Source organism: Papio anubis, unplaced genomic scaffold (genome assembly GCF_008728515.1).
Source record: "Papio anubis isolate 15944 unplaced genomic scaffold, Panubis1.0 scaffold37, whole genome shotgun sequence".
Classification (NCBI taxonomy): domain Eukaryota; kingdom Metazoa; phylum Chordata; class Mammalia; order Primates; family Cercopithecidae; genus Papio; species Papio anubis.
In genome coordinates, this window is record NW_022163852.1 from 331,965 (window position 1) to 355,416 (window position 23,452).

A 23,452-nucleotide genomic window follows, 5' to 3' on the forward strand; every position below is an offset into this window, starting at 1 on the left:
GTGAACAAAACAAATATGCCCTTGTCCTTGCAGAACTTGTAATCTATAAGAAAAGAGAGAAGTCAAAGAAATATGGTGAGACCTGAAAAAACAATGCTGTGAGAGAGTAACTGTGGGGACCTACTTTGGAGTGCATGGCACACAGCTGCACTCAAAACACTTACTGAATTAAAGTGTTTTCAAAGAGGTGTGTATAAATTACACCTTCACTGATGAGGTATAAGGGGCCAGGTGGATCGCGTCCTTGCTAGCATTAAGTCTCATTTTTTTTTTTTTTTTAAATCTTGCTCATTTTTTGAGATAGGGTCTTGATTTCTCTCCCAGGATGGAGTGCAGTGGTACCATCGTAGCTCACTGCAGCCTCGAACTCCTAGACTCAAGTGATCCTCCCACCTCAGCTTCCCAAGTAGCTGGGATTACATCCTGCTAAACATATTGTCAGTTACTTCTTGCTTATAAATTCTCAGTACTAAAAATCAAGAAAAAGAACATAAAGCAAGATCAAATGTATGTTAAAAAAAAAAGGCTTTGCTAAGCATAAGCAAAAAACTAGCTTTATATATGATCAGTGTTATTCAAATATATGGGTAAGATAACACATTTTACAATGTAAAAAGTAATATTTAAAAATTAAAAGGCAAGTCTTTCTGGTATTCAGAAGTCTGAAGCAACCACTGTTCCAGTTTTTTTAAAAGAGCACATTCCATTCTGGTGCACACAAATGTGCATTAAAAATAAATAAAAAAGTAAAAGGGCATTTCAAGGGAATCCCCGCCTCTCCCTTGGCTCACTGCCAAATGATTCACAACCAAAACATTTCTGGGATATATGACTTAAGGAATAAAAAAACCTCAATATTTTAAAAAAGGGAATGGCAGGATGAGGAAATGATTTATCAAGATACAATTTTACTAATAACTACTTCTTAAATAACTTAAAAGTTTTATAACAAAAAATCAAAATAAAACAAAACTTAGTAGTTGAAGATATTTTCAACTGTTACAATATTTGAGGAGATTTTCCGGTCTAATTTCTCAGAAATTAGGCTGAAAGAATAGCCATTCTTTAACATAAAATAGCTAAAAAATTTCAATGCGAAGCAATTATCTAGGATTATAAAACTTGTATTTTACAAATGACATACATAATTTCTGAAAATTTTTGTGTAAGGGTTCTAAAGATTAAACAAGCCTGTCCTTTTTTTTTTAAATTTTGAGACAGGGTCACACTCTGATACTCAAAGCTGAGTACAGTGGTGCGATCATGACCCACTGTAGCCTCGACTTCCTGGGCTCCAGCAATTCTTCTGCCTCAGCCTTTTGAGTAGCTGGGACTACAGGCACATACCACCACACCCAGCTAACTATTTTATTAGTAGAGATGAGGTCTATGTTGCCCAGGCTGGTCTCGAACTCCTGGACTCAAGTGATTCTCCTGCGTCAGCCTCGCAAAGTGCTCGGATTACAGGTGTGAACCACTGCGCCTAGCCCTGCCTGTCGTTTCTTAAGTCCAAATTTGCTACAGCAACATCACCTGATTATGCCCTTTTCCAAATTCATCTGTAGGTTTGGAAAACTTAAATCAATCAGTATAGATGAGGATAAAAATAGCTTACGCTGGCCAGGCATGGTGGCTCATGCCTGTAATCCCAGCACTTTGGGAGGCCGACGTGGGCAGATCACAAGGTCAGGAGTTTGAGACCAGCCTGGCAAATATGGTAAAACCCTGTCTCTCCTAAAAATACAAAAAAAAAAAAAATTCGCTAAGAGGGATGGCGGGTGCCTGTAGTCCCAGCTACTCAGAATGATGAGGCAGGAGAATCGCTTTAACCTGGGAGGCGGAGGTTGTGGTGAGCTGAGATCATGCCACTGCACTCCAGCCTGGGCAACAGAGCGAGACTCCGTCTCAAACAAAAAAAAAAAAAAAAAAAAAAAAAAGGCTTATGCTTTACCACATTACCCTTGTCATTTGGAGCAATGACACTGACTTTTTTTCTGGAAAACATGCCAATCTCTTTGCTTTCAGCAGTGTATTTCAACACTCAGCTTGAATCTAGAGATAGAGGCATTCGTTATCAAACATGTTACACTATCAAATTTTTTTCTTTTTTTTTAAACAAACTGATGGTTGCCAAACAAGAAGATAGCAATCTGACTTTTCAGAGGCAGGGAGTTTTTATTTTTGGCTTCTTTAATGGAATTTCACCAAGTTTTTAAAGGTATTAACTTTATTAACCTGCAACATTCATCATTTTAAAGGAGTATATAAAAACTGTCAAAACGGGTCAGAAACAAGGTTTCCGATGCTCATAATCATCTTCAGCAGTGGCAACATTTAACTTCTTGAGTCAGTCTCAACAGACTGGCAATATAACTAACACAATACATAATGATTAAGTGTTGTTCTTGATAAAAAAGCAAATTATTTTTCTATTTACAATTTTTAGAAAAGGTTTAATGTAAAAATATTTTTCTTCTTTATATATTTCCCTGCCATGATAATGTTAAAACATATCAAGATCTTCCTTAAACTTTAAGGGCGAAAAGCATAACATTCCATTTTAGTTGAAACATTCCTCACATAGCCAACACATTTTTTCAAGGCACTCTAGCTACTACAGGAAAAATGTTCCTCTTACCTACTGATTATTTCCCCTCAAACTTTTCTAAATTAAACATTGCTATAACTTTTTTTTAAAATTTAATTTTCCATAGTACAGTCCTCAAGTTATTTTTCTTTTATGTGGAGCCACTCCTTCAGTTTCAACTTGCTGAGCAGGCAAGCAACTGCTTTTGGTTTCTATGGAAACTGGATTCCTGTGGCTGCGTGTAGGCATTCTTGTTCCACCAACCTAAGAGATGAAGCAGAGAACAGAATAGCTTAATGTAACTACAACATACCTATATACAGTCAACTCTGTTGTATTTATACATGTATTAACCACCTTGCAAATGAGCTTATATTTTTAATCTCCAGCTACCTGGCTGTTTCTAAACAGGTTTAATCTGACGCATTTTTAAAGGTACTAAACTTTCTTTTTTTTTTTTTTTTTTTTGGGGCCGGGTCCTGGCTCTGTCATGGGCTGGAGTGCAGTGGCAGATCTCAGCTCACTGCAAGCTCCGCCTCGGGTTTACGCCATTCTCCTGCCTCAGCCTCCCGAGTAGCTGGGACTACAGAGCCCACCACCTCGCCGACTGGTTTTGTATTTTTAGTAGAGGCGGGGTTTCACCAGGTTAGCCAGGATGGCCTCGATCTCCTGACCTCATGATCCATGCGTCCTGAAGCGCCCAAAGTGCTGGGATTACAGGCTTGACCTACCACGCGCCCGGCCTAAAGTACTAAACTTTCAAATAACCATCAGAGAAGTGGACAGATCTGAGTAGATGGGGAGAAAAGTGAATGGGGAAACTATTCTCTGTGTTAAATTTATTAGAGGTTGAAAATATAAATTAGAAATCAAGGGAATGACAGGCTTATAGGTACGTGTTTGCAATAATTAAACTGAAAGGAGCAAGAAAAGGAAGAAGTGAGTAATAAGGGAGGGAGGGAAAGAAAATACAAGAAGGTCTGAGGTGGTAAACAGGGAGAAGAAATTACACAGACAAACAAGAAAGACAATAAGAAAGGGAAGATAAGGAAAGAAAATGGGAAAGAGATAAAGATTAAGAAAGAGGGAAGTAAAAAAAAAAAAGGAATTAAAGTATAAGGAAGAGAAAAAGACAAGAACCCAAGTAAAAGGGAAATAGTGAAGGGCTGAAAGAGGAGAGCAAGAAAGAAATAAGAAAAGGGGAAGAAAAAACTGGAAGGGGGAATATAGAGGATGGGCAAACGGGAAGAGGGGGTTAGAGTAGGGGAAGAAACTTTGCTGTGGTTCTACCTTCAAGTCTACCCTTCCTTACCCTCACTTTCTAGCTCACACAGTCAAACGAAGAGAGGTGGGTCTATTTTTTTTTTCTTTTGATACAGAGTCTCACTCTGTCGCCCAGGCTGGAGGGCAGTTGGCACAATCTCTGCTCACTACAACCTCCACCACCTGGGTTCAAGTGATTCTCCTGACTCAGGCTCCCGAGCGGCTGGGATTACAGGTGTGTGTCACCACGCCTGGCTAACTTTTGTATTCTTAGTAGAGATGGGGTTTCACCATGTTTAGGCTGGTCTGGAATTCCTGACCTCAAGTGATCCGCCCGCCTCGGCCTCCCAAAGTGCTGGGATTATGGGCATGAGCCACCGCGCCCAGCCAAGGTGGTCTATTCTTAAGACACAATCCCTTGCTATGTAGTCATGTTAAAGATGTGATCTATAAAAAGAGTAATGGAGAAGGCTAATCTCACAGAGAAGGACCAAAGCTGTACAGCCTGAAACTATTTCCACAGAGCCTGCCCATATCTGCCTTTATTTTCCCTAGTCACCTTGTTCTCTTCTATTTCTTCATATCCTGTCCAGTGAATTTCAGGCCTGGGACTGATGGGTGATAGTGTAACTCCAAGCACTCTCTCTTTATAATGCTAGCCCAACAGAAATACTACTGGCATTTGCTCCAAGGGGTTACAGGCTCACTGAGAATGGCTCAGACTCTGGCTTCCCTTATTTAATATCTATTGTTCCTTTAAAAAGCATTTTTTTTGGTTTACATTTACGTGACCAGAAAAGACAAACTGACTAAAGATTTGTCTGTGTGAATCTGATGAACTTTTGTAATATACTGATTAGAAAAGTGCGGTGACTTTTGGATAATCTATACCACTCCTCACTCAGCTGGTATTTCCTATAAAGGTATACTGACCACGCTAATTCTATGTGTTAAAATCTTTGAGAAAAGCAAGCATTTTGAAAACTTCCACTGCAAGACTGTGTGTGTTTGAATGTGTAAAATGAATGTTTATTACAGAAGCTGTAGAAAGAGAAAAAGACTAAGTGTGAAGCTGTTGCAAGAAGACTGGAAGCAGAAGTCAAAAGTAGCCCAGGCAGCAAATGGGACCCTTAAATAGAATGTCTGCTTGATGCAGTAGGAGGCAGAAGCAGGCTCTACTGGCATCTCTCAGGGTTAGTACCAAAGGTACTATCCAAGGATGAGATCTGAGTTCAAGTGGACTTGTGACTATGTGATCACAGTAGAGGCAAAAATGTTTGAATACATTTTTACACCATGAAAATGGGCAGATGATTTCTATTTCATATAGGTCTTACTTCCCTGGTTTCCTGAAAGCTGTGATCTCACCATTGCTGCCAAAACCAGAATCCATATTTGTGCTTAGATTGGTTGGGACTAGAAGGCCCATTCCAATGGCCTGGCTAGGAGGTAGGGAGGAAGATGGGGTAATTCCTCTCAAATATAGGGCTGGATTGTGGGGAGGTGAGTAGATCACCAAAAACTTTCCACTGGCTTTCAAAAATATATCAAACCAAGTATTAGTTATCTAATTGTCCACTGTACCTAATGCTGGGCTCTGCAACAACCTGGGCCTGGATAATCTCGTTAAGTATTTGTTCTTGGACTGAATGCATAAAGCACACTCCGTGATACACATGTAATTGGATTGTTATTATGTAGCCAAATTGTGAACATATGGAATTTCTCCTTTTCCAAATACAGTCACATTTTGGTCAAAATGAATTGCATGTATAACAGTGGTCCCAAAAGATTATAATGGAGCTGAAAAATTTCTATCATCTAGTGATGTCGCAGCTGTTAGAATATAACAGTGCAATGTATTACCTTGTCTATGTTTAGACATGCAAATACCAGTGTATTACAACTGCATACAGTATTCAGTACAGCAACATGGTGTACAGGTCTGTAGACTACCTAAGAGAAATAGGCTATACCATATGGCCTAGGTGTGTAGTAGACTACACCCTCTAGGTTTGTGTAAGTAAGCTTATGATATTTACACAAAGACAAAATTGCCTAGTGCTGCATTTCTCAGAATTTATCCCTGTCGTTAACTGATACACGACTATAAATTGTGTTCTTACTGTACTAAAGCACATTTTAGACCACATTTAAAAAAGAATCAAATCATTAAAGTATTTCCGAAGTATAAAGCATTCAACACTATTTTAGTGTCAGTCTATATCAATAAGGACAGTATATTACTCATTTTTTTTAGAAATACCTTGCACACACATAATACATTTTTCCTTTCACTTAAAGTTGTTCAATTCCAAGGTATTAAACTGTTCATTTTCACTAAAAAGGAATAAGCCACCCCCACACAGAATTACAGGTTATAGGTGAGAGACTATAATCAGTGTTTCTAAATTAAAAGGAAATCACTCTCCTAGAAAAACAGATCCTTCAAAAACAGTTCTTCAATTATTTTTAAGTTACTTAAGAAAACGTTTCCTTAGGTTATAAAAGTGACTACTTCCAATAAACTGGAAACAGACAACCAAAACTGAAGATAAAATAGCTTAAAATGCTAACAAGTAACTTTCTCCATTCTTTCACTTGTCCCAACTTAACATTTGTACTTTCTTGGCCAAAGCTAAGTAGGAATGTACAAGGAGTTCTCATTTCTAAAAGGATACTCCCAAACAGTAACTTAGGGTGGAGAACTGAAAGACATAAACAAACAACCCTATTTACGTTAAATTATTTAAAAATCCTCACTATTTGCATTCCAGCTGTTTCTCATAAGGATTTGAGGACATTTACCGATTAATTCAGTAAAATATAGACAGTGAAAAAGAAGAATACACAAGTGATAGACGCTCTGGGGCAACCATAATGAGAAGATAACATTCAGACAATAATTCTGACTCAAACACTTTTGGCAGTAAGTAAGGAAAATATACTGGATTTTGTCTCCTGAACACATTCAGAATCATTTGTAGAGAGCAAAACTTTTTTCTTTCCTTTTCTTTTTTTTTCTTTTTTGAGACAGAGTCTCACTGTGTCGTCCAGGCTGGAGTGCAGTATAGTGATCTTGGCTCACTGCAACCTCTGCCTCCCGGGTTCAAGCAATTCTCCTGCCTTAGCCTCTCCAGTAGCTGGAATTGATTACAGGTGTGCACCATGACGCCCGGCTAATTTTTGGTAGAGATGGGGTTTCACCATGTTGGCCAGCCTGGTCTCAAACTGCTGACCTCAAATGATCTACCCACCTTGGCCTCCCAAAGTGCTGGGATTATAGGCGTGAGCCACCGCACCCAGCCGAGTGCAAAACTTTTCTAACAACTAAACTCGAACTGGAATTTCCTACACAATATACAGAATGAGTGACATAGCAGAGAATATCTCTAGCTATGGGTTTATAAGTTTCAGATAATGTCATTCAACTGTTAATTCTGGCAAGGATTCTATAAAGAGAGTAATATTAATTGTAATTCAGTAAATACGGAGTTACATAATACTTATCAAAACACAATTTAGTCCTTAATACTTTAGTTGTATTTTTAATTAGACACTCTGTTCACAAACTACTAATACTTCTTTTCCTCATCCTAATTAACAATGTTGGCCAGGCGTGGTGGCTCACACCTGTAATCCCGGCACTTTGGGTGGCTGAGGCAGGCGGATCACAAGGTCAGGAGATCGAGACTATTCTGGCTAACACGGTGAAACCCCGTCTCTACTAAAAATAAGAAAATTAGCTAGGCATGGTGGCGGGCGCCTGTAGTCCCAGCTACTTGGGAGGCTGAGGCAGGAGAAGGGCATGAACCTGGGAGGCAGAGCTTGCAGTGAGCTGAGATCGAGCCACTGCACTCCAGCCTGGAAGTGAGACTCCGTCTCAAAAATAAAATAAAATAAAATAAAAAGTTTAATTACATCATAATTTATTACATGTACTCTTCTGCAAATTGCCTAAAATACTTAATGAAATGAAACTCAGTATATATAAATAAAAATTTAAAAAAACCCCCACAATTTTGCTTTTCATAGGAATATAAGGATTTAACTACTTGGATGCCTTACCCACACACCCACTGTGTAAGCTAAGAGAGTTTTCTTTTTTATTTTTTTTTTGAGATGGAGTCTCACTCTGTCCCCCGAGCTGGAGTGCAGTGGCTGGATCTCAGTTCACTGCAAGCTCCGCCTCCCGGGTTCATGCCATTCTCCTGCCTCAGCCTCCCGAGTAGCTGGGACTATAGGCGCCAGCCACCTCGCCCAGCTAGTTTTTTGTATTTTTTTAGTAGAGACGGGGTTTCACCGTGTTAGACAGGATGGTCTCGATCTCCTGACCTCGTGATCCGCCCGTCTCGGCCTCCCAAAGTGCTGGGATTACAGGCTTGAGCCACTGCGCCCGGCTGAGAGTTTTCTTTAGTTGACTTATAAATCTTGCAAAAATAGAAAGTTCCACTACCATGTAGACTGGACTCACTACGGCATACAACTTTATCCTTCCTGTGGATATAGTTTTTAGAATGGTGCTGTGATTAATATGACAATGAGAACATCAGGTTGAAATATGGTAAAGTCTGTGAAATAGACGAATAATAAACAACCTAATGAACCTTTAACTTCAAAAAAGATCTTACCTTTTGTTGTGTTGTGGTATCCAGTGATTTAGGTGGAAAAGTACAAGGTATTCTTCCATGATGGATATGATATGGTAATAACAGGCTGGGATCTAATGGGACCCAGGGAACTGAGAGACTGGAAGGTACACCAGGAAGGCCGCAATGTGTTTTATACAAATTGTATGCTGTCCTAGTAACTTTTCCATCAGAGGCCTTATAGATCAGGAGTGAAGAATCTTCTGCTGCATGAGATAACAAGTAGGAACCCTCCTGCAAGCTAAATCCACACAATGAAACTCAACCCACTGGCTACTGTGTCAATTTCAACAGCACTTTCTTAATCATAATCTATTAGTAAAACTGAAAATTATGAGAAGATCACACCACCTCTAAAACTTATGATAAGATTTAAGAAATCTTTAAAACTATTTTTATGCTTTTTAAGCAACTAATTTTAATTCTTACTCCAAAGTTCAGAATAGTTGATCATTTTCTTTTTGCTTTTATAGCAATTTGTAAGTTTTCATTTAATGGGAAACAAAGAGTGTGCCTAATTCTCTAATCCACAGATTAGACATTTATAGGTATCTACACTGAAAAGCATTCCTACAGCATTTTCATTCATTTAACACTGCAACTATTTTGTACCTAATAATAGACAGATGACTAGATACAAAAGTGAAGGTGACATGTTTGCTACATTGAGTAGTTTAAAATAAAGTGGAAGAAACAGTCAATGGAACAATCACGATACAACATGAGGTGCTATGAGGATAACAGAGACAACAGCAGCTAGCAGGTATTAAATGTTTATTATGAGCCAACTACTGTATTATAGCTTCACATCTATTTTCTCATTAGATCTTCCACAATAAACCTTCAAGGCATATTTAGGGTGATAAATAAACAAATTAGAGATGCTAAGCAATTTGCCCAAAGTTCTGAGTGTAGGCTTAGATATAAACCCAGGCATTTGAACTCCACAGGCCACACCCTTAATCACGATCCTCTACTGTAGCAATAACCAGCTATGCTGAACATCAAAACCACATTTTTCCTTTCTCCTTAGAAAGCTTTAAATAATTCAGTGTACATCATAAAGAACTAAAGGGATATGAATAAATACATTGTGCTTTCTTGGGATTACACAGTCCTCTGGATCAAAGATGTTAAGGAGAACATCCGTTCTTTACCACAATATTTTATTAAAAAAGAAAGATTTATCATAATTTAGCTATAAAGATTTGCCTATAAACCTATTAAGTTACATTTTCATCAATTTTTAAACTGAAAATAGGTGTTGACAATTGCTCTTATCCTCTGGAAATTTTTTTCCCAATAACTTTCATATTTCCATATAAAGAAATGAATAATTATTTGATAGGAATAAATAACATTTCAAAGATTGAGCTTCAATCAATGAAAATCATGTATCTTAACTACCTCCACTAAAAATGAAGAAAGCTTTCGTTTACAGAAGAATGTATTAATATTTAATTCATGGAGAATGAGAGATACTCTAAGAAGGAGTATCTTACAAGTGCCGTACATGTCTAATGTATATGGATGAATATTAACTATGGTAGGTGGAATAATGGCCTCCTAAAAATGTTTACGTTCCAAACCTGGAACCTATGAATATGTTACATGGCCAAAGGGAATTAAGGTAGCACATGGAATTAAGGTTGCTAATCAACTGACTTTAAAATGGTCAAATTTTACTAATCACAATAGCCCTTAAATATGGAAGAAGAAGGCAGAAGAGACTCAGAGGGAGATGTGACTTAACTTGGCTTTGTAACTTTGAAGATGGAGGAAGGGAGCTACAAGCCAAGGGATGCAGATGGCCTCTAGAAGCTACAAAAGGCAAGGAATAGATCCTTCCCAGAGCCTACAGAAAGGAATGTAGCTTTGCCAATGCCCTGATTTTGACTCAGTGAACCCTGTTAGACCTCTGACTTGAGAACTGCAAAATAATAAATTTGTGTTGTTTTATAACATTAATTTTGTGGTAATTTGTTATAGCCACAATATAAAGCTAATACACAAACTAAATAAAATATTGATAATAAAATTTCAAAAAACATCTGGCAAATTTCATGCAAAAGCTTTATATGTAACATGAAGAACAGAATATATAAAACAAAAATCCTGTCACATAATCACAGAATATCAGAACTGAGAAGTACCTAGGAAGTTATTGCACTTGACACCATCATTTTACAAATAAGTAAACTGACATCAGGTTGGATAACAGAATTCTTCAGAACTAGAACTTTGAGATTTTGACTGTAAGTTCAGATTCAAGTTGTTTTCTTTTTTTTTTTTTTTTTTTTTGAGGGAGGAGCCCTCCCCTTCCCCCCCGGGCTGGCAGTGGGCGGAGGTCCGCCCACTGCAAGCTCCACCTCCCGGGTTCACGCCATTCTCCTGCCTCAGCCTCCCGAGTAGCTGGGACTACAGGCGCCCGCCATCTCGCCCGGCTAGTTTTTTGTATTTTTTAGTAGAGACGGGGTTTCACCGTGTTCGCCAGGATGGTCTTGATCTCCTGACCTCGTGATCCACCCGTCTCGGCCTCCCAAAGTGCTGGGATTACAGGCTTGAGCCACCGCGCCCAGCCTCAAGTTGTTTTCAAGTTTAACCTTTGGTAAGGGCATAAGAGAAGGAATGCAAACATTCATATAACAAAATAGTTTGATGTATCACCGGGGAAAAATCCATATTCTAAGACTTGCCATGGATCTAAATGACTGTTCATTTAGCTCTATGTTCTTTCTTTCTTTCTTTCTTTTTTTTTTTTTGAGAGGGAGTCTCACTCTGTCGCCCAGGCTGGAGTGCAGTGGCACATCTCAGCTCTGCAATCCTGCCTCCCGGGTTCAAGTGATTCTCCTGCCTCAGCCTCCTGAGTAGCTGGGATTACAGGTGCACACCACAACACCCAGCTAATTTTTTTTGTATTTTTAGTAGAGACGGGGTTTCACCATGTTGGCCAGGATAGTCTCGATCTTCTGACCTCGTGATCCACCTGCCTCAGCCTCCCAAAGTGCTGGGATTACAGGTGTGAGCCACTGTGCTCGGCCTCTATGATCTTTTTTTAGTCTTGAAAGTGAAAATAATATAGCCATGGTGGGCTGAATAATGGTCCCCCACCATGATATCCATATGCTAATCACCAGAACCTGTGACTGTATTACATTTAATGGTTTTGCAGGTGTGATTAAATTAAGGATTTTGAGATGAGGGGATTATCCCAAATTATGTGAGAAGGCCCAAAGTAATCACTAGGAACCTTATAAAAGGGAGGCAGAGGAAGATATTACCACAAAAGGGGAGAAGGCAATGTGATGTGGACACAGAGATCCAAGTGACATGCCCTGATGATGGAGGAAAGAGCCACAAGTCAAGGAATACAGGTGGTCACTAGAAACTGAAAAAGGTAAAGAAATGATTCTTTCCTCAGTCTTCAGAAAGGACCAGCCCTGTTGACTTTTACCCGGTGAAACTGATTTTGGATTTCTGACCTCCAGAACTAAAAAGAGAATAAATTTGTTTTGTTTTAAGCCACCAAGTTAGTGGCAATGTGTTACAGCTGCAATAGAAAAACAACACAATAATAGACTTACAGGAAAATGTAATTGCAAGCTCATTAAAGCCAGATACTATCATATTATCTTATATTTTTACAATATAAATTTTTACATTTGACATAATAATTTTTGCATTTCTAGGTTATTTAGTCTCTATTCCTAACAGCACATTTTCAAAGTTTCTAAGAATTTTCATCTAAGAAAATCAGACATATCAAAGCAAAATGCCTAAAAAATACTTACCTACTTAATTTCTTTAGAATGTGTTGGAGGATGTTAAATAAATTGGAAATCCTAAGAAACAAAAGAAATTCATGTAAAATGAAACTGCAAAAAACTTACTTTTAGCAATTATAGCTCCTCAGGCAGAGAAATGCCCTCAATAACAACAACAAAAACAGCGGATGAGATAATGTAAAACAAAACATATTGAAACTTATTTCTATTAGGATTAAATTATGATATTTACTTAATTTTTGCCATTTCCTCTTTTTTTTTTTTTTTTGAGACAGAGTCCTGCTGTGTAGACTAGGCTGGAGTGAGTGCAGTGACATCATCTCTGCTCACTGCAACCTCCACCTCCCAGAATAAAGTGATTCTCTTGCCTCAGCCTCTCAAATAGCTGGGACTACAGGCATGCATCACCACGCCCAGCTAATTTTTTGTATTTTTAGTAGAGATGGGGTTTCACCATGTTGGCCAGGCTGGTCTTGAATTCCTGACCTCAGGTCATCCACCTGCCTTGGCCTCCCAAAGTGCTGGGATTACAGGCATGAGCCACGGCGTCCGGCCAATTTTTGTCATTTCATGATTTCCTTTCATTATCATAATGTATTCGGCTTTTTGTGAGTCAGAGCAGTTGTAAAGAGATCACTATTTTATGTTCAAATTATATACTTAAAAAAAAAAAAAAAGCGGCCGGGCACGGTGGCTCAAGCCTGTAATCCCAGCACTTTGGGAGGCCGAGGTGGGCGGATTATGAGGTCAGGAGATCGAGACCATCCTGGCTCACATGGTGAAACCCTGTCTCTACTAAAAATACAAAAAATTAGCCGGGCGTGGTGGCGGTTGCCTGTAGTCCCAGCTACTCGGGAGGCTGAGACAGGAGAATGGCGTGAACCCGGGAGGGACAGCTTGCAGTGAGCCGAGATCGCGCCACTGTACTCCAGTCTGGGCAACAGAGCAAGACTCCACCTCAAAAAAAAACAAAAAAAAAAAAGATAAGAGGTCTTTAGTAAAGCTAATATGCCTAAGAGTTTGTCTTTCAGAGATGGTGGTGAATTAGCTTCCAAAAAAATTGACAGGTATGTTAAACCTGTGATGACAGAGAAGCCACTCACTCGTGATAGGATAGCTAAAGGGAAATACAGGTTTTTTTTTTTGAGACAGTCTCGCTCTGTAGCCCAGGCTGGAGTGCAGTGGCGCGATCTTGGCTCACTACAAGTTCTGCCTCCCGGGTTCACACCCTTCTCCTGCCTCAGCCTCCCGAGTAGCTGGGACTATAGGCGCCTGCCACCACGCCCGGCTAATTTTTTGTATTTTTAGTGGAGATGGGGTTTCACCATGTTAGACAGGCTGGCCTTGATTTCCTAACGTTATCCACCCACCTCGGCCTCCCAAAGTGCTGGGATTACAGGCCTGAGCCACCGCGCCTGGCCAAATACAGGTATTATTTTAAGAATTTCTTCAGTAGTTCTTCTAGACCTGAAGTCCGTCCATCGGTCCTTTCTTTCTTTTCTTTTTCTTTTTTTCTTTTCTTCTCTCTCTCTCTCCCTCCCTATTTTTATTTTTTTGAGACGGAGTCTCATTCTTTTTGCCCAGGTTGGAGTGCAGTGGCACGATCTCGGCTCACTGCAACCTCCGCCTCCTGGGTTCAAGCCATTCTCCTGCCTCAGCCACCCAAGTAGCTGGAATTGCAGGTGTCCACCACCACGCCTGGCTAATTTTTGTATTTTTAGTAGAGATGGGGTTTCACCATGTTGTCCAGGCTGGTCTCGAACTCCTGACCTCAAGTGATCTGCCTGACACAGCCTCCCGAAGTGCAGGGATTACAGGCATGAGCCACTGTGCCCGACCTCCTCCTTTCTTTTTTTGAAAAATGTTTTTCTTTGGGAAAAGCAAGGCAGGTACAGACTAGGGTATGGAAAAGCTTTTCTATTCACATATATAAAAAAGAGTTACTGTTCAAGAGAAGCAGTCCTTGTAATAGAAGCAGACATACTGAAGCAGGCAGAGAGTTCAAATTTGGATCTGGGACCCTTAAAAAACTATGTCAAGCCTGTGAAGGCTGGAACTATGCAGCTAGTAGAAGTCAGAACCATTTCTTCTCTTAAGTAGGAATCAAACATATTAACTGCCAAGGCTGCAACTAGCTTAGCCGTGTGCTCTAGGGAACACCACTCTAATATTTCCTCATATAAAAAATGGAGATAATACTACCACCAGCCTTTCCTAGGAATTTGTGAGATGAAAATGAGATAATATTCGTAAGTTATTTTCCTTTGCATTTAGACATTTACAGTTCTGAGCACGATAAATTCATTTCAGTCTCGTGTATAGTAATGCTTAGTAGAAGGGCAAACTTTGAGATGTTAGACTGTCAGAGTTTTTCACTGTACTATCCTTTCCCTTTCCTGTAATGGAGTAAAATGTTTGCTTCCCATGCACAGTGGCCACTTTGGCTGTAGCCTCCCTTGTCTTAAGTAGAAGGGCTGGTGCTGCTGGCATTATATTTAATTTGGAGATGGAGATAATATAAACGGATCACAAATTGGGTCTGGGCTCCATCAATGGATGAATGAATAAAGAAAATGTGATTACAGACACACACACACACACACAGAGGTATATTCAGCCATAAAAGAAATGAAATTCTGGCCGGGTGCAGTGGCTCAAGCCTGTAATCCCAGCACTTTGGGAGGTCGAGACGGGCGGATCACAGGTCAGGAGATCGAGACCATCCTGGCTAACGCGGTGAAACCCCGTCTCTACTAAAAAAATACAAAAAACTAGCCGGGCGAGGTGGCGGGCTCCTGTAGTCCCAGCCACTCGGGAGGCTGAGGCAGGAGAATGGCGTGAACCCCGGAGGCGGAGCTTGCAATGAGCTGAGATCCGGCCACTGCACTCCAGCCTGCACGACAGAGCGAGACTCCGTCTCAAAAAAAAAAAAAGAGAAAAAAAAGAAATGAAATTCTGGTATTTGCATCATGGATAGAACTGGAAGTCGTTACATAAACCAGGCACAGAAAGACAAATACTGCATGCTGTCAATCATATGTGGAAGCTAAAAAAAGTGGATCTCATGGAGATACAGAATAGCAGTTACAAGAGGCTGAGAAGGAAATGGATGGGAGAAATGAGAAGTTGGTTAAGGGGTTAGACAGGAGGAGTAACTTCTAGTATTCAATACCATAGTAGGGAAATTACAATTCATAATAATTTAGTGTATATATCAAAATAGCTAGAAGGGAAGAATTGTAATGTTACTAACACAAAGATAAATGTTTGAGGTGAAGGATATTCCAATTATCTTGATTTGGTCATTACACATTGTATATAGGTATTAAAATATCACATGTAAGGCTGGGTATGGTGGCTCACACCTGTAATCTCAGGACTTTGGGAGGCCGAGGTGGGCAGATCACCTAAGATCGGGAGTTCGAGACCAGCCTGACCAACATGGAGAAACCCTATCTCTATTAAAAATACAAAATTAGCTGGGCATGGTGGTGCATGCCTATAATCCCAGCTACTCGGGAGGCTGAGGCAGTAGAATTGCTTGAACCCGGGAGGTGGAGGTTGCAGTGAGCCAAGATTGCACCATTGCATTCCAGCCTGGGGAAAAAGAGTGAAACTCCATCTAAAAAAAAAAAAAAAAATCACATGTACCCCAAAATATATATAACCGTCATCTATCAATAAACAAAAACAAAACAAAACATACTGCTGCTCAGGCATGGTGATTCATGCCTGTAATCCCAGCATTTTGGGAGCCTGAGGCAGGCAGATTGCTTGAGTTCAGGAGTTTGAAAACAGCCTAGGCAACATGGTGAAACCCTGTCTCTACGAAAAATACAAAAATGAGCTGGGCATGCTGGTGCATGCCTAGTCCCTACTCGGGAGGCTGAGGTGGGAGGATCCCTTGAACCAGGGAGGCTGAGGCTGCAGTGAGCCGAGATCACACCACTGCACCCCAGCCTGGGTGACAGAAAGAGACTCTGTCTCAAAAACACAAAGAACAAAAACAAGACAAAACAAAACTGGGTGCAATGAGACCTCTATACATAAAAGGATTAAAAGTCTTGAAAATACTTTAAGCTTAAACAATATTTAAAGAAAAATTAATGATCACATTAACAAGTTTTTCAATTCTCACCACAAAGTTAACTTTCTTACTTGAGTGCTGAAAGCTTTTCTTTTAATTCTTCTGAAGTAATTTCTTCCAGCAGAAAAAGTTTTGAAGTAAATGCATCAATATGTCCTAAAATAAAATATCAAACTTAAAAAGAACAAGCAATTGCACTATTTAGAAAACAAAAAACCAAGTTATCCTGTCTCCTTAAAGATGCTTTTACAAATTTTAATAACTGTAAATAAATTTTATATTTAGTAGAAATACACATTTTATTAAGTCTTAAGTACAGCTATATTTTAAAATGACATAATTCAGATTATAAAACATTTATATTCATTCTAAAATATTTGCTGAATATATAAAAGTTTACACATGTCCAAACATACAAAATCATTTGAAAGCCTACAATTTATGAACAACAACTATTAAAATACTGGTGTTTCTAATTCCTATTAAAGTTACATTTGTATGGCGTTTGTGAGGAGAAATAAGTACATATTATGAAAACAAGCAGATAAAATCAAATGTACAGGGGCTTTCTAAGACACACTTGGTTCTGAAGGTAAAAATTAGATTATGAAAATCTGGCTTCATATTTTTTAATTAGGCTGAGACAGTGGCTCATACCTGTAATCCCAGCACTTTGGGAGGCTGAGGCAGGCAGATCACCTGAGGTCAGGAGTTCGAGACCAGCCTGGCCAACATAGTGAAACCTCACCTCTACTAAAAATATTAAAAAATTAGCCAGGCATGGTGGTGGGCGCCTGTAATCCCAGCTACTTGGGAGGCTGACACAGGACAATTGTTTGAACCCAGGAGACGGAGGTTGCAGTGAGCCGATACAGTGCCACTGCACTCCAGCCTGGGCGACAGAGTAAGACTCTGTCTCAAAAAAAAAAAAAATTTATTAAAGCACACTGTAAGATTTCCTACAGTTAAAAAAAAAAAAAAAATCAAAGCAGTCAATTCCAAGTCTTACTTTTTGAGACAAAGTTTCGCTCTTGTTGCCTAGGCTGGAGTGCAGAGGCATGATCTTGGCTCACTGCAACCTCCGCCTCCTGGGTTCAAGCGATTCTCCTGCCTCAGCCTGCCATGTAGACGGGATTACAGGTGCCCACCACCAGGCCCGGCTAACTTTTTGTATCTTTAGTAGATACTGGGTTTCATCACATTGGTGAGGCTGGTCTTGAACTCCTGACGTCAGGTGATCCACCTGCTTCAGCCTCCCAAAGTGCTGGGATTACAGGCATGAGTCACTGAGCCTGGCCAAAGTCTTATTCATTTATTTATTTATTTTAGACAGAGTCTTGCTCTGTCTCCTGGGCTGGAGTGCAATAGCGAGATCCTGGCTCACTGTAACGTCTGCCTCTGAGGTTCAAGCTATTCTTGTGCCTTAGCCTCCTGAGTAGCTAGGACTAAAGTTGTGCGCCACCACTCCCAGCTATCTTTTTTTTTTTTTTTGTATTTTTGGTAGAGGTGGGGTTCCATCATGTTGGCCAGGCTGGTCTCGAACTCCTGGCCTCAAGCAATCCACCTGCCTTGGACTCCCTAAGTGCTAAGATTACAGGTGTGGGCAACAGCACCCGGCCCCGACTCTTACTTTTTTTTACAAACACAATGTGAATCTAGAATTCCAAAAAACAAAACAGCAAATTCTCAATATGGTGCTTTTGTTTTAAAAAGTAATGCATATGTTCTAAAACAAAACAGGTTGAGAGCTGATACTAAGGTCCTGAAATATACCAAGGAAGAGTGACATAAAAGATAGTTCCGGGTTAAATGTTATATGATCAAGGCAACACAAAAATCGTAGGTACTGTACCATAGTTAAAAACATCAACTGGCATGATGAGAATTTAACACGTATCAATGTTGAAAACAAATTGTTTTTATCTTTTTAACTCCTAATATTTAGGTCTCAAAACAAATTACTTGGAAAGCTGATGTCAATCACTGGGACAATTAAAAATGCACATAATTTAATGTTTCATTTTCTTACCAAGCCCCCTTTCATTTGCTTTATGCTCATACACTCATTACACTCATTACACAGTGGCATTTCTAATAACAAAGACACATTGTAATGATTTAATAACCACAGAAAGGAAATATTAAGCATAACTTTTAGATATTTACTAATTATGTCTTTGAGAAGACTAATAGTTCTTACCTTTTGAAAGAAATTCATTTAAAAAAGTATTATAGTATGTGTCAATTATGGTCTGTCAAAAATAACTATACAGATAATACCATACTAAGTGCTCTGAGGATCTACCTCCTCAAGGAGTTCACAACTCTCTCAACATTGGAGCTTTCTAATCTGTTGGCCTCAAATAAGATATATATGTGCTTCAGATACTTATCACCTCAGCCCTTCAGGCAGCTAAGCAATGCTGGGGATGGCAAAAGCTCCCTGGCTATTGCCCTTCAGCTACAAGCAATCTCTCTTATATATCACAGTGTGCTGTACAAATATTTATCTGCATCAAGGTTGGAAAGCACTGATTTAGAGAGGACAAATAAAATCTATGTATAATAAAAATAAAGACTTTATATATAAGCATTCATTCATACATATATGCACATAAACATATACAAGCATACATGCATTCATATGTGTATAGTGATTCCTTGCTTTGCATGCAGTGTGGGGACCATAAAAATGACCATACAGGCTGAAACCCTACAATTTTAACAATCAATGGGGAAAATTACAACTGCTTGGTTACCTTTGAAATTTTTGTCAAAACACTATAAACTATCAATCATAAATATACAGGAAAATGAACAGAACAGTAAAATATTTTAGTACACTTTAATTCAAAACACTAAAGTGTTTTATTTCTTTATGAAACGTTAGTCAAGGGCAGTTTGAACAGTGCTTGTTACCTTCTTGCACAACTTGTTATTAGGAAGAATGCATCTTTTCTTTTTCTTTTTTGAGACAGGGTCTCACTGTGTTGGCCAGGCTGGAGTGCAGTGGTGTGATCTTGGCTCACTGCAACCTCCGCCTCCCAGGCTCATGTGATTCTCCTGTCTCAGTTTCCTGAGTAGCTGGGACTACAGGCACAAGTGACTACTGCCCAGCTAATTTTTTATATTTTTAGTAGAGACAGGGTTTCACCATGTTGGCCAGGCCAGTCTTTAACTCTGACCTCAAATGATCCACCCGCCTCGGCCTCCCAAAGTGCTGGGATTACAAGCGTGAGCCACCTCACCTGGCTGCATGCATCTTTTCAATGCCATGGTGAACCGTTATATTCCTAAGGATCAGCTTCCGACACTGTATCCTTTGTGCTCTCAATATCATGAAATTATCTTCAGGAGTTTGTTTAGTGTAAAATCTTATGCCAGTGTCACTTGTTCATCCTTTATGTCACAACGCTTTCACTAAGTTTGTCTGGCAGCAGCAAATCTAGAGTCACTGGAACAATAGCAGTGCCAACATTCCCAGTCTCTGCTATTTCCTCTGTAATTCCATTTATGTTCCATTCAAATTTCACTTCTGGCAGTATCCCCTTTTGTTTCTTTGCTTTGCTTTAATATTTGTTGGCCGATTCTTTTGATTACCTACTTTGGTAAAATATCACATGGGTGTATCACTGGGAGACAAAGAGTCAACACAACTGCACACTCTGCTTTCTGTGCATGAGCTCAATGGGTACACAATAACCAATTATAAACAGACTTTGAAAGAAGTGACATGACTGGTCACTGATCATGATGTGCCTGTTATTTATGTAGTGATCTGTGGACTGAAGAGCCAGCAGTGAAGCTTATACTTTATACAATTACTGTTAACACACAGTCATAACTAAAACTTGTGCTTATTGAAACTGTGAGCCAAGTGAGGGCTGCCTGTATGTCAACTATATAGGATTGATAAATATTATAGGGTTGGAGGGTGGATGCAGAAGTTGCGATGAGACTATGTGGGAAATTGTCTTAAAGGAGTAAATCCTGAAGTTTTTATAGGGAAAAGATAAAAAGAGTACTGCAACTAGGGAAAGTGGGGAACATGTTTATAGCAAAGCAAAGCGAACAAACAAATCACAAGTGTGTTTATTCTACTGGAAAAAGAGACTATAAGCTATAGAATTGATTCTCAAAGTGTGGTCCCTAAACTAGCAGCATCAGTACCACCTGGGAAAGTCTCAGGTCCCAGTACAGACCTAGTAAATCAGACACTCCAGGGTGGGGCCAGCAATCTCCACTTTTAAAAGCACTTCAAGTGATTTTTCTTGAACATCTTCCTTAAATTAAAAGGGTATTATAACAACATTTTAAAAAACTCAAAAACTCAGATGTTTTTAAAATAGTGTTTTAAAACATATCGCCCCCGCATACCTACACCCCACCAAAAAACCCCAAACAAACCAAAATCCCACAACCATACAATATATGCTTTTCACCAAACACTTGGCACAGAAGCCAAAAATACTATCCCAGTACATTGAAATGAAAGGCTTACAAGAGGATAGGATTCACAGAGAATAATCAGCAGTTAGGATTACTTAGGATTTTAAAAAATAATTAAGATGAAGTAATCCACACAGTTGACATTAAACTGTACATTTAAAAACTGAACCCTTAAATTTTTTTTTTTTTGGTCATGAATCTCCGTTCTCTGTCAGTACTTTAAACAAAATTTCACTCATAAGTTTTTATTTGGTCCTTTCCTAAAATGATGTGGCTGGCAAATTGCATTCAAGTAGCTAACATTGAGATTGTGAGGTCTTTGGAGGAACATTGAAATTCTGGTTATAGACTGAAAATTACTACAAAAACTTCGAGTATGTGTATGAAGGAAGAGGAGGGAGGCAGCATATCACCAATTAGTGCATTTAGCTACTTCCTTTTTTGAGTTACGCAGAAAGAATCAATTATCTACTTAATACGCTCATAAAACATGAAAACAAAATACTGATTAACCAAAACAGGAAAAACATTTTAAGTGAATAACCTTTCTTTAAGAAACACACCCTCATAGCATTTATTACATACAAGCAATCAAGCTAACCACTATAATACAAAATTTTATTAAACTCAATACAGAATTTTATCAGACTCTGACCTTAAGCTGTTTATTGTTTAACAGGAAGAAGGGATAGGTGTTAAGAGAGAACAATAAAGTACAAAGTAACAATTCACAGAGAAGTAAAAGACCGCACTGAGAGATCAAAGAAGCAAAAGACTACACAGAGGAGTAGTCTGAGATGATTAGGAGGGATTGAGATTTATGGGATGCATTGAGATGTTCGATACTGGACATTCCAGTGGGAGGAAATACTACCAATAATGCCTAGTAAGTAATCTATTATGTGAGGATGTTAACCGTACATGAACTGAGCCAATGCAAATTGAATTCCAGCCTAATCCCCATGCCCCAGAAAAACAAAACAAAAACAAAGGAAAAAGTCATTTCATCAAAATATTTGAGGTTTTAAAAGCAGTGTCATTATAAGAAAATTTCAAAATAAATGTATAGATCAACAGTTAACCAATTAAACAGTACCCTTAAAAGAAGCTTGTTTTAGAAAACAAATGTATATTTTTGATTATACTATTAAATAAGTGTTTCTAAAATAGGTCAGCATGGTAGGTCATCCCTGTAATATCAGAGCTCTTGGAGGCTAAGGTAGGAGGATTGCTTGAGGCCAGAAGTTCAAGACTAGTCTGGGCAACATAATGAGACCCCATCTCAATAAAAAACAAAAAAATTAGCTGGGCATGGTAGCACATGCCGGCAGCCCCAGCTACTTGGAAGGCTGCAGCAGGAGGATCACTTGAGGCCAGGAGTTTGAGGTTACAGTGAGCTATGATCACATGACTACACTCCAGCCTGGGTAACAGAGTGAGACCCTGTCTAAAAATAAACACATACATACATAAAAACTAAAGTAAAAAAGTGCAGAATAGAAGTATTCATAATTGAATTTACAAGTATGTAATTTACAAGGAAATTAAAAAGGAGAACAAAGACTTTTGTATAACTTACCAACATAAAACGAGCTGTTGGAATGCAATAAACTTTCAGTCCATAAGCGACAAAGTTCACTTTCAGTCAGAGCTTCAACTCCATAACAAGCTTGATACTCTACTTTTGGTAGTACATAAACTGGAAATTGCTGCAATGCAAGATTATACTTTTTCAAAGCTCTACTAATTTACTATTAATAATAAATACATTTGCCTATCCAACTTTGCCACTTTCAGAATGCTTTCAGGGCAATCTTATTTCATCCTTTCAGTTATAGCAGGATTCACACTGTAAGATGGATACATTCAAGCCTGATGGATAGAAGAATGTTTGGTGCCAAAAGTTGGATGGATAAAAGAGATCTCTCCTCACCATTCCCATTTCTGACCAAAATTGACATACCTCCCCACATAGGCAAGGTTTGATTTGTCAGGGAATGTGAATGACAGCAGAATCCTTGCAACAGAGCCTATCATACATAGTTGCCCAAAGGCTCAAAGCTAGATGCTGGGAAGGACTGACTTTTTTACTAGTCATTCTCAAGAGGATAAAAAAGGTAGAATTTTTTGCTCCTTTAAAGCATGAGTCACACTGTCTCAGGCTCAAATACTCTGAGCAGCTTGTTTCATCCTACAAATGAAAGAGCAATAATGCCTACATTAAAACCTGTTTGTCATTATCTTCAATTTAACGGCTTTATTTCAGACATGAAGTATCTGACAAATTATCCATCCAAATTCACTGGTCAGGACACTACATAAGTAAAATGACTGTACCTATTACTGGTCTAAGGGAGCATAAGCAAAGAAATACATGTTGTTCACTGTGCTTATGCTGTATCTTCAAAGAAAACTCTGCTCTTAACAGGAGTCTATTTCCAGTTGCAGAAAGAGAAACACATGATTTAAGGTACTTAACTTGCACTGATAAGGCTAATTAGTACTTTTGAAATTATACTAAGATGTTACCATTTGCAGATTTGAAAATATTTCATAAATATTTCTTAATTCTTGAAAGAGTGGGCTTGGCACAATGTTGGTGGTAAGAATGATTCAAATCCACTAATATTTT

General features: G+C 38.9%; 1 protein-coding gene across 12 annotated transcripts in view; it reads right to left on the reverse strand.

The window, feature by feature from the left end:
- Positions 1-2,155: 2,155 nt before the first annotated feature.
- The window catches only part of LOC101002362 (little elongation complex subunit 2), a 56,776-nt gene continuing 35,479 nt past the window's right edge, over positions 2,156-23,452 (reverse strand). For 7 of the 12 annotated variants that reach the window (XM_003901008.3, XM_017961626.3, XM_003901007.4 and 4 more), the window contains 5 exons: positions 22,400-22,529; positions 16,443-16,527; positions 12,291-12,341; positions 8,482-8,740; positions 2,156-2,851 (listed from right to left, as the gene is read on the reverse strand). In XM_003901008.3, coding sequence (XP_003901057.2) covers positions 2,723-2,851; positions 8,482-8,740; positions 12,291-12,341; positions 16,443-16,527; positions 22,400-22,529 — 654 coding nt within the window. In that variant the 3' untranslated portion in view covers positions 2,156-2,722. Of the gene's footprint in view, positions 2,852-8,230; positions 8,348-8,481; positions 8,741-12,290; positions 12,342-16,422; positions 16,528-19,550; positions 19,975-22,399; positions 22,530-23,452 lie in introns of those variants that run through there. The other 5 variants (XM_021941725.2, XM_009210317.3, XM_009210318.3 and 2 more) reach the window with 5 other exon arrangements.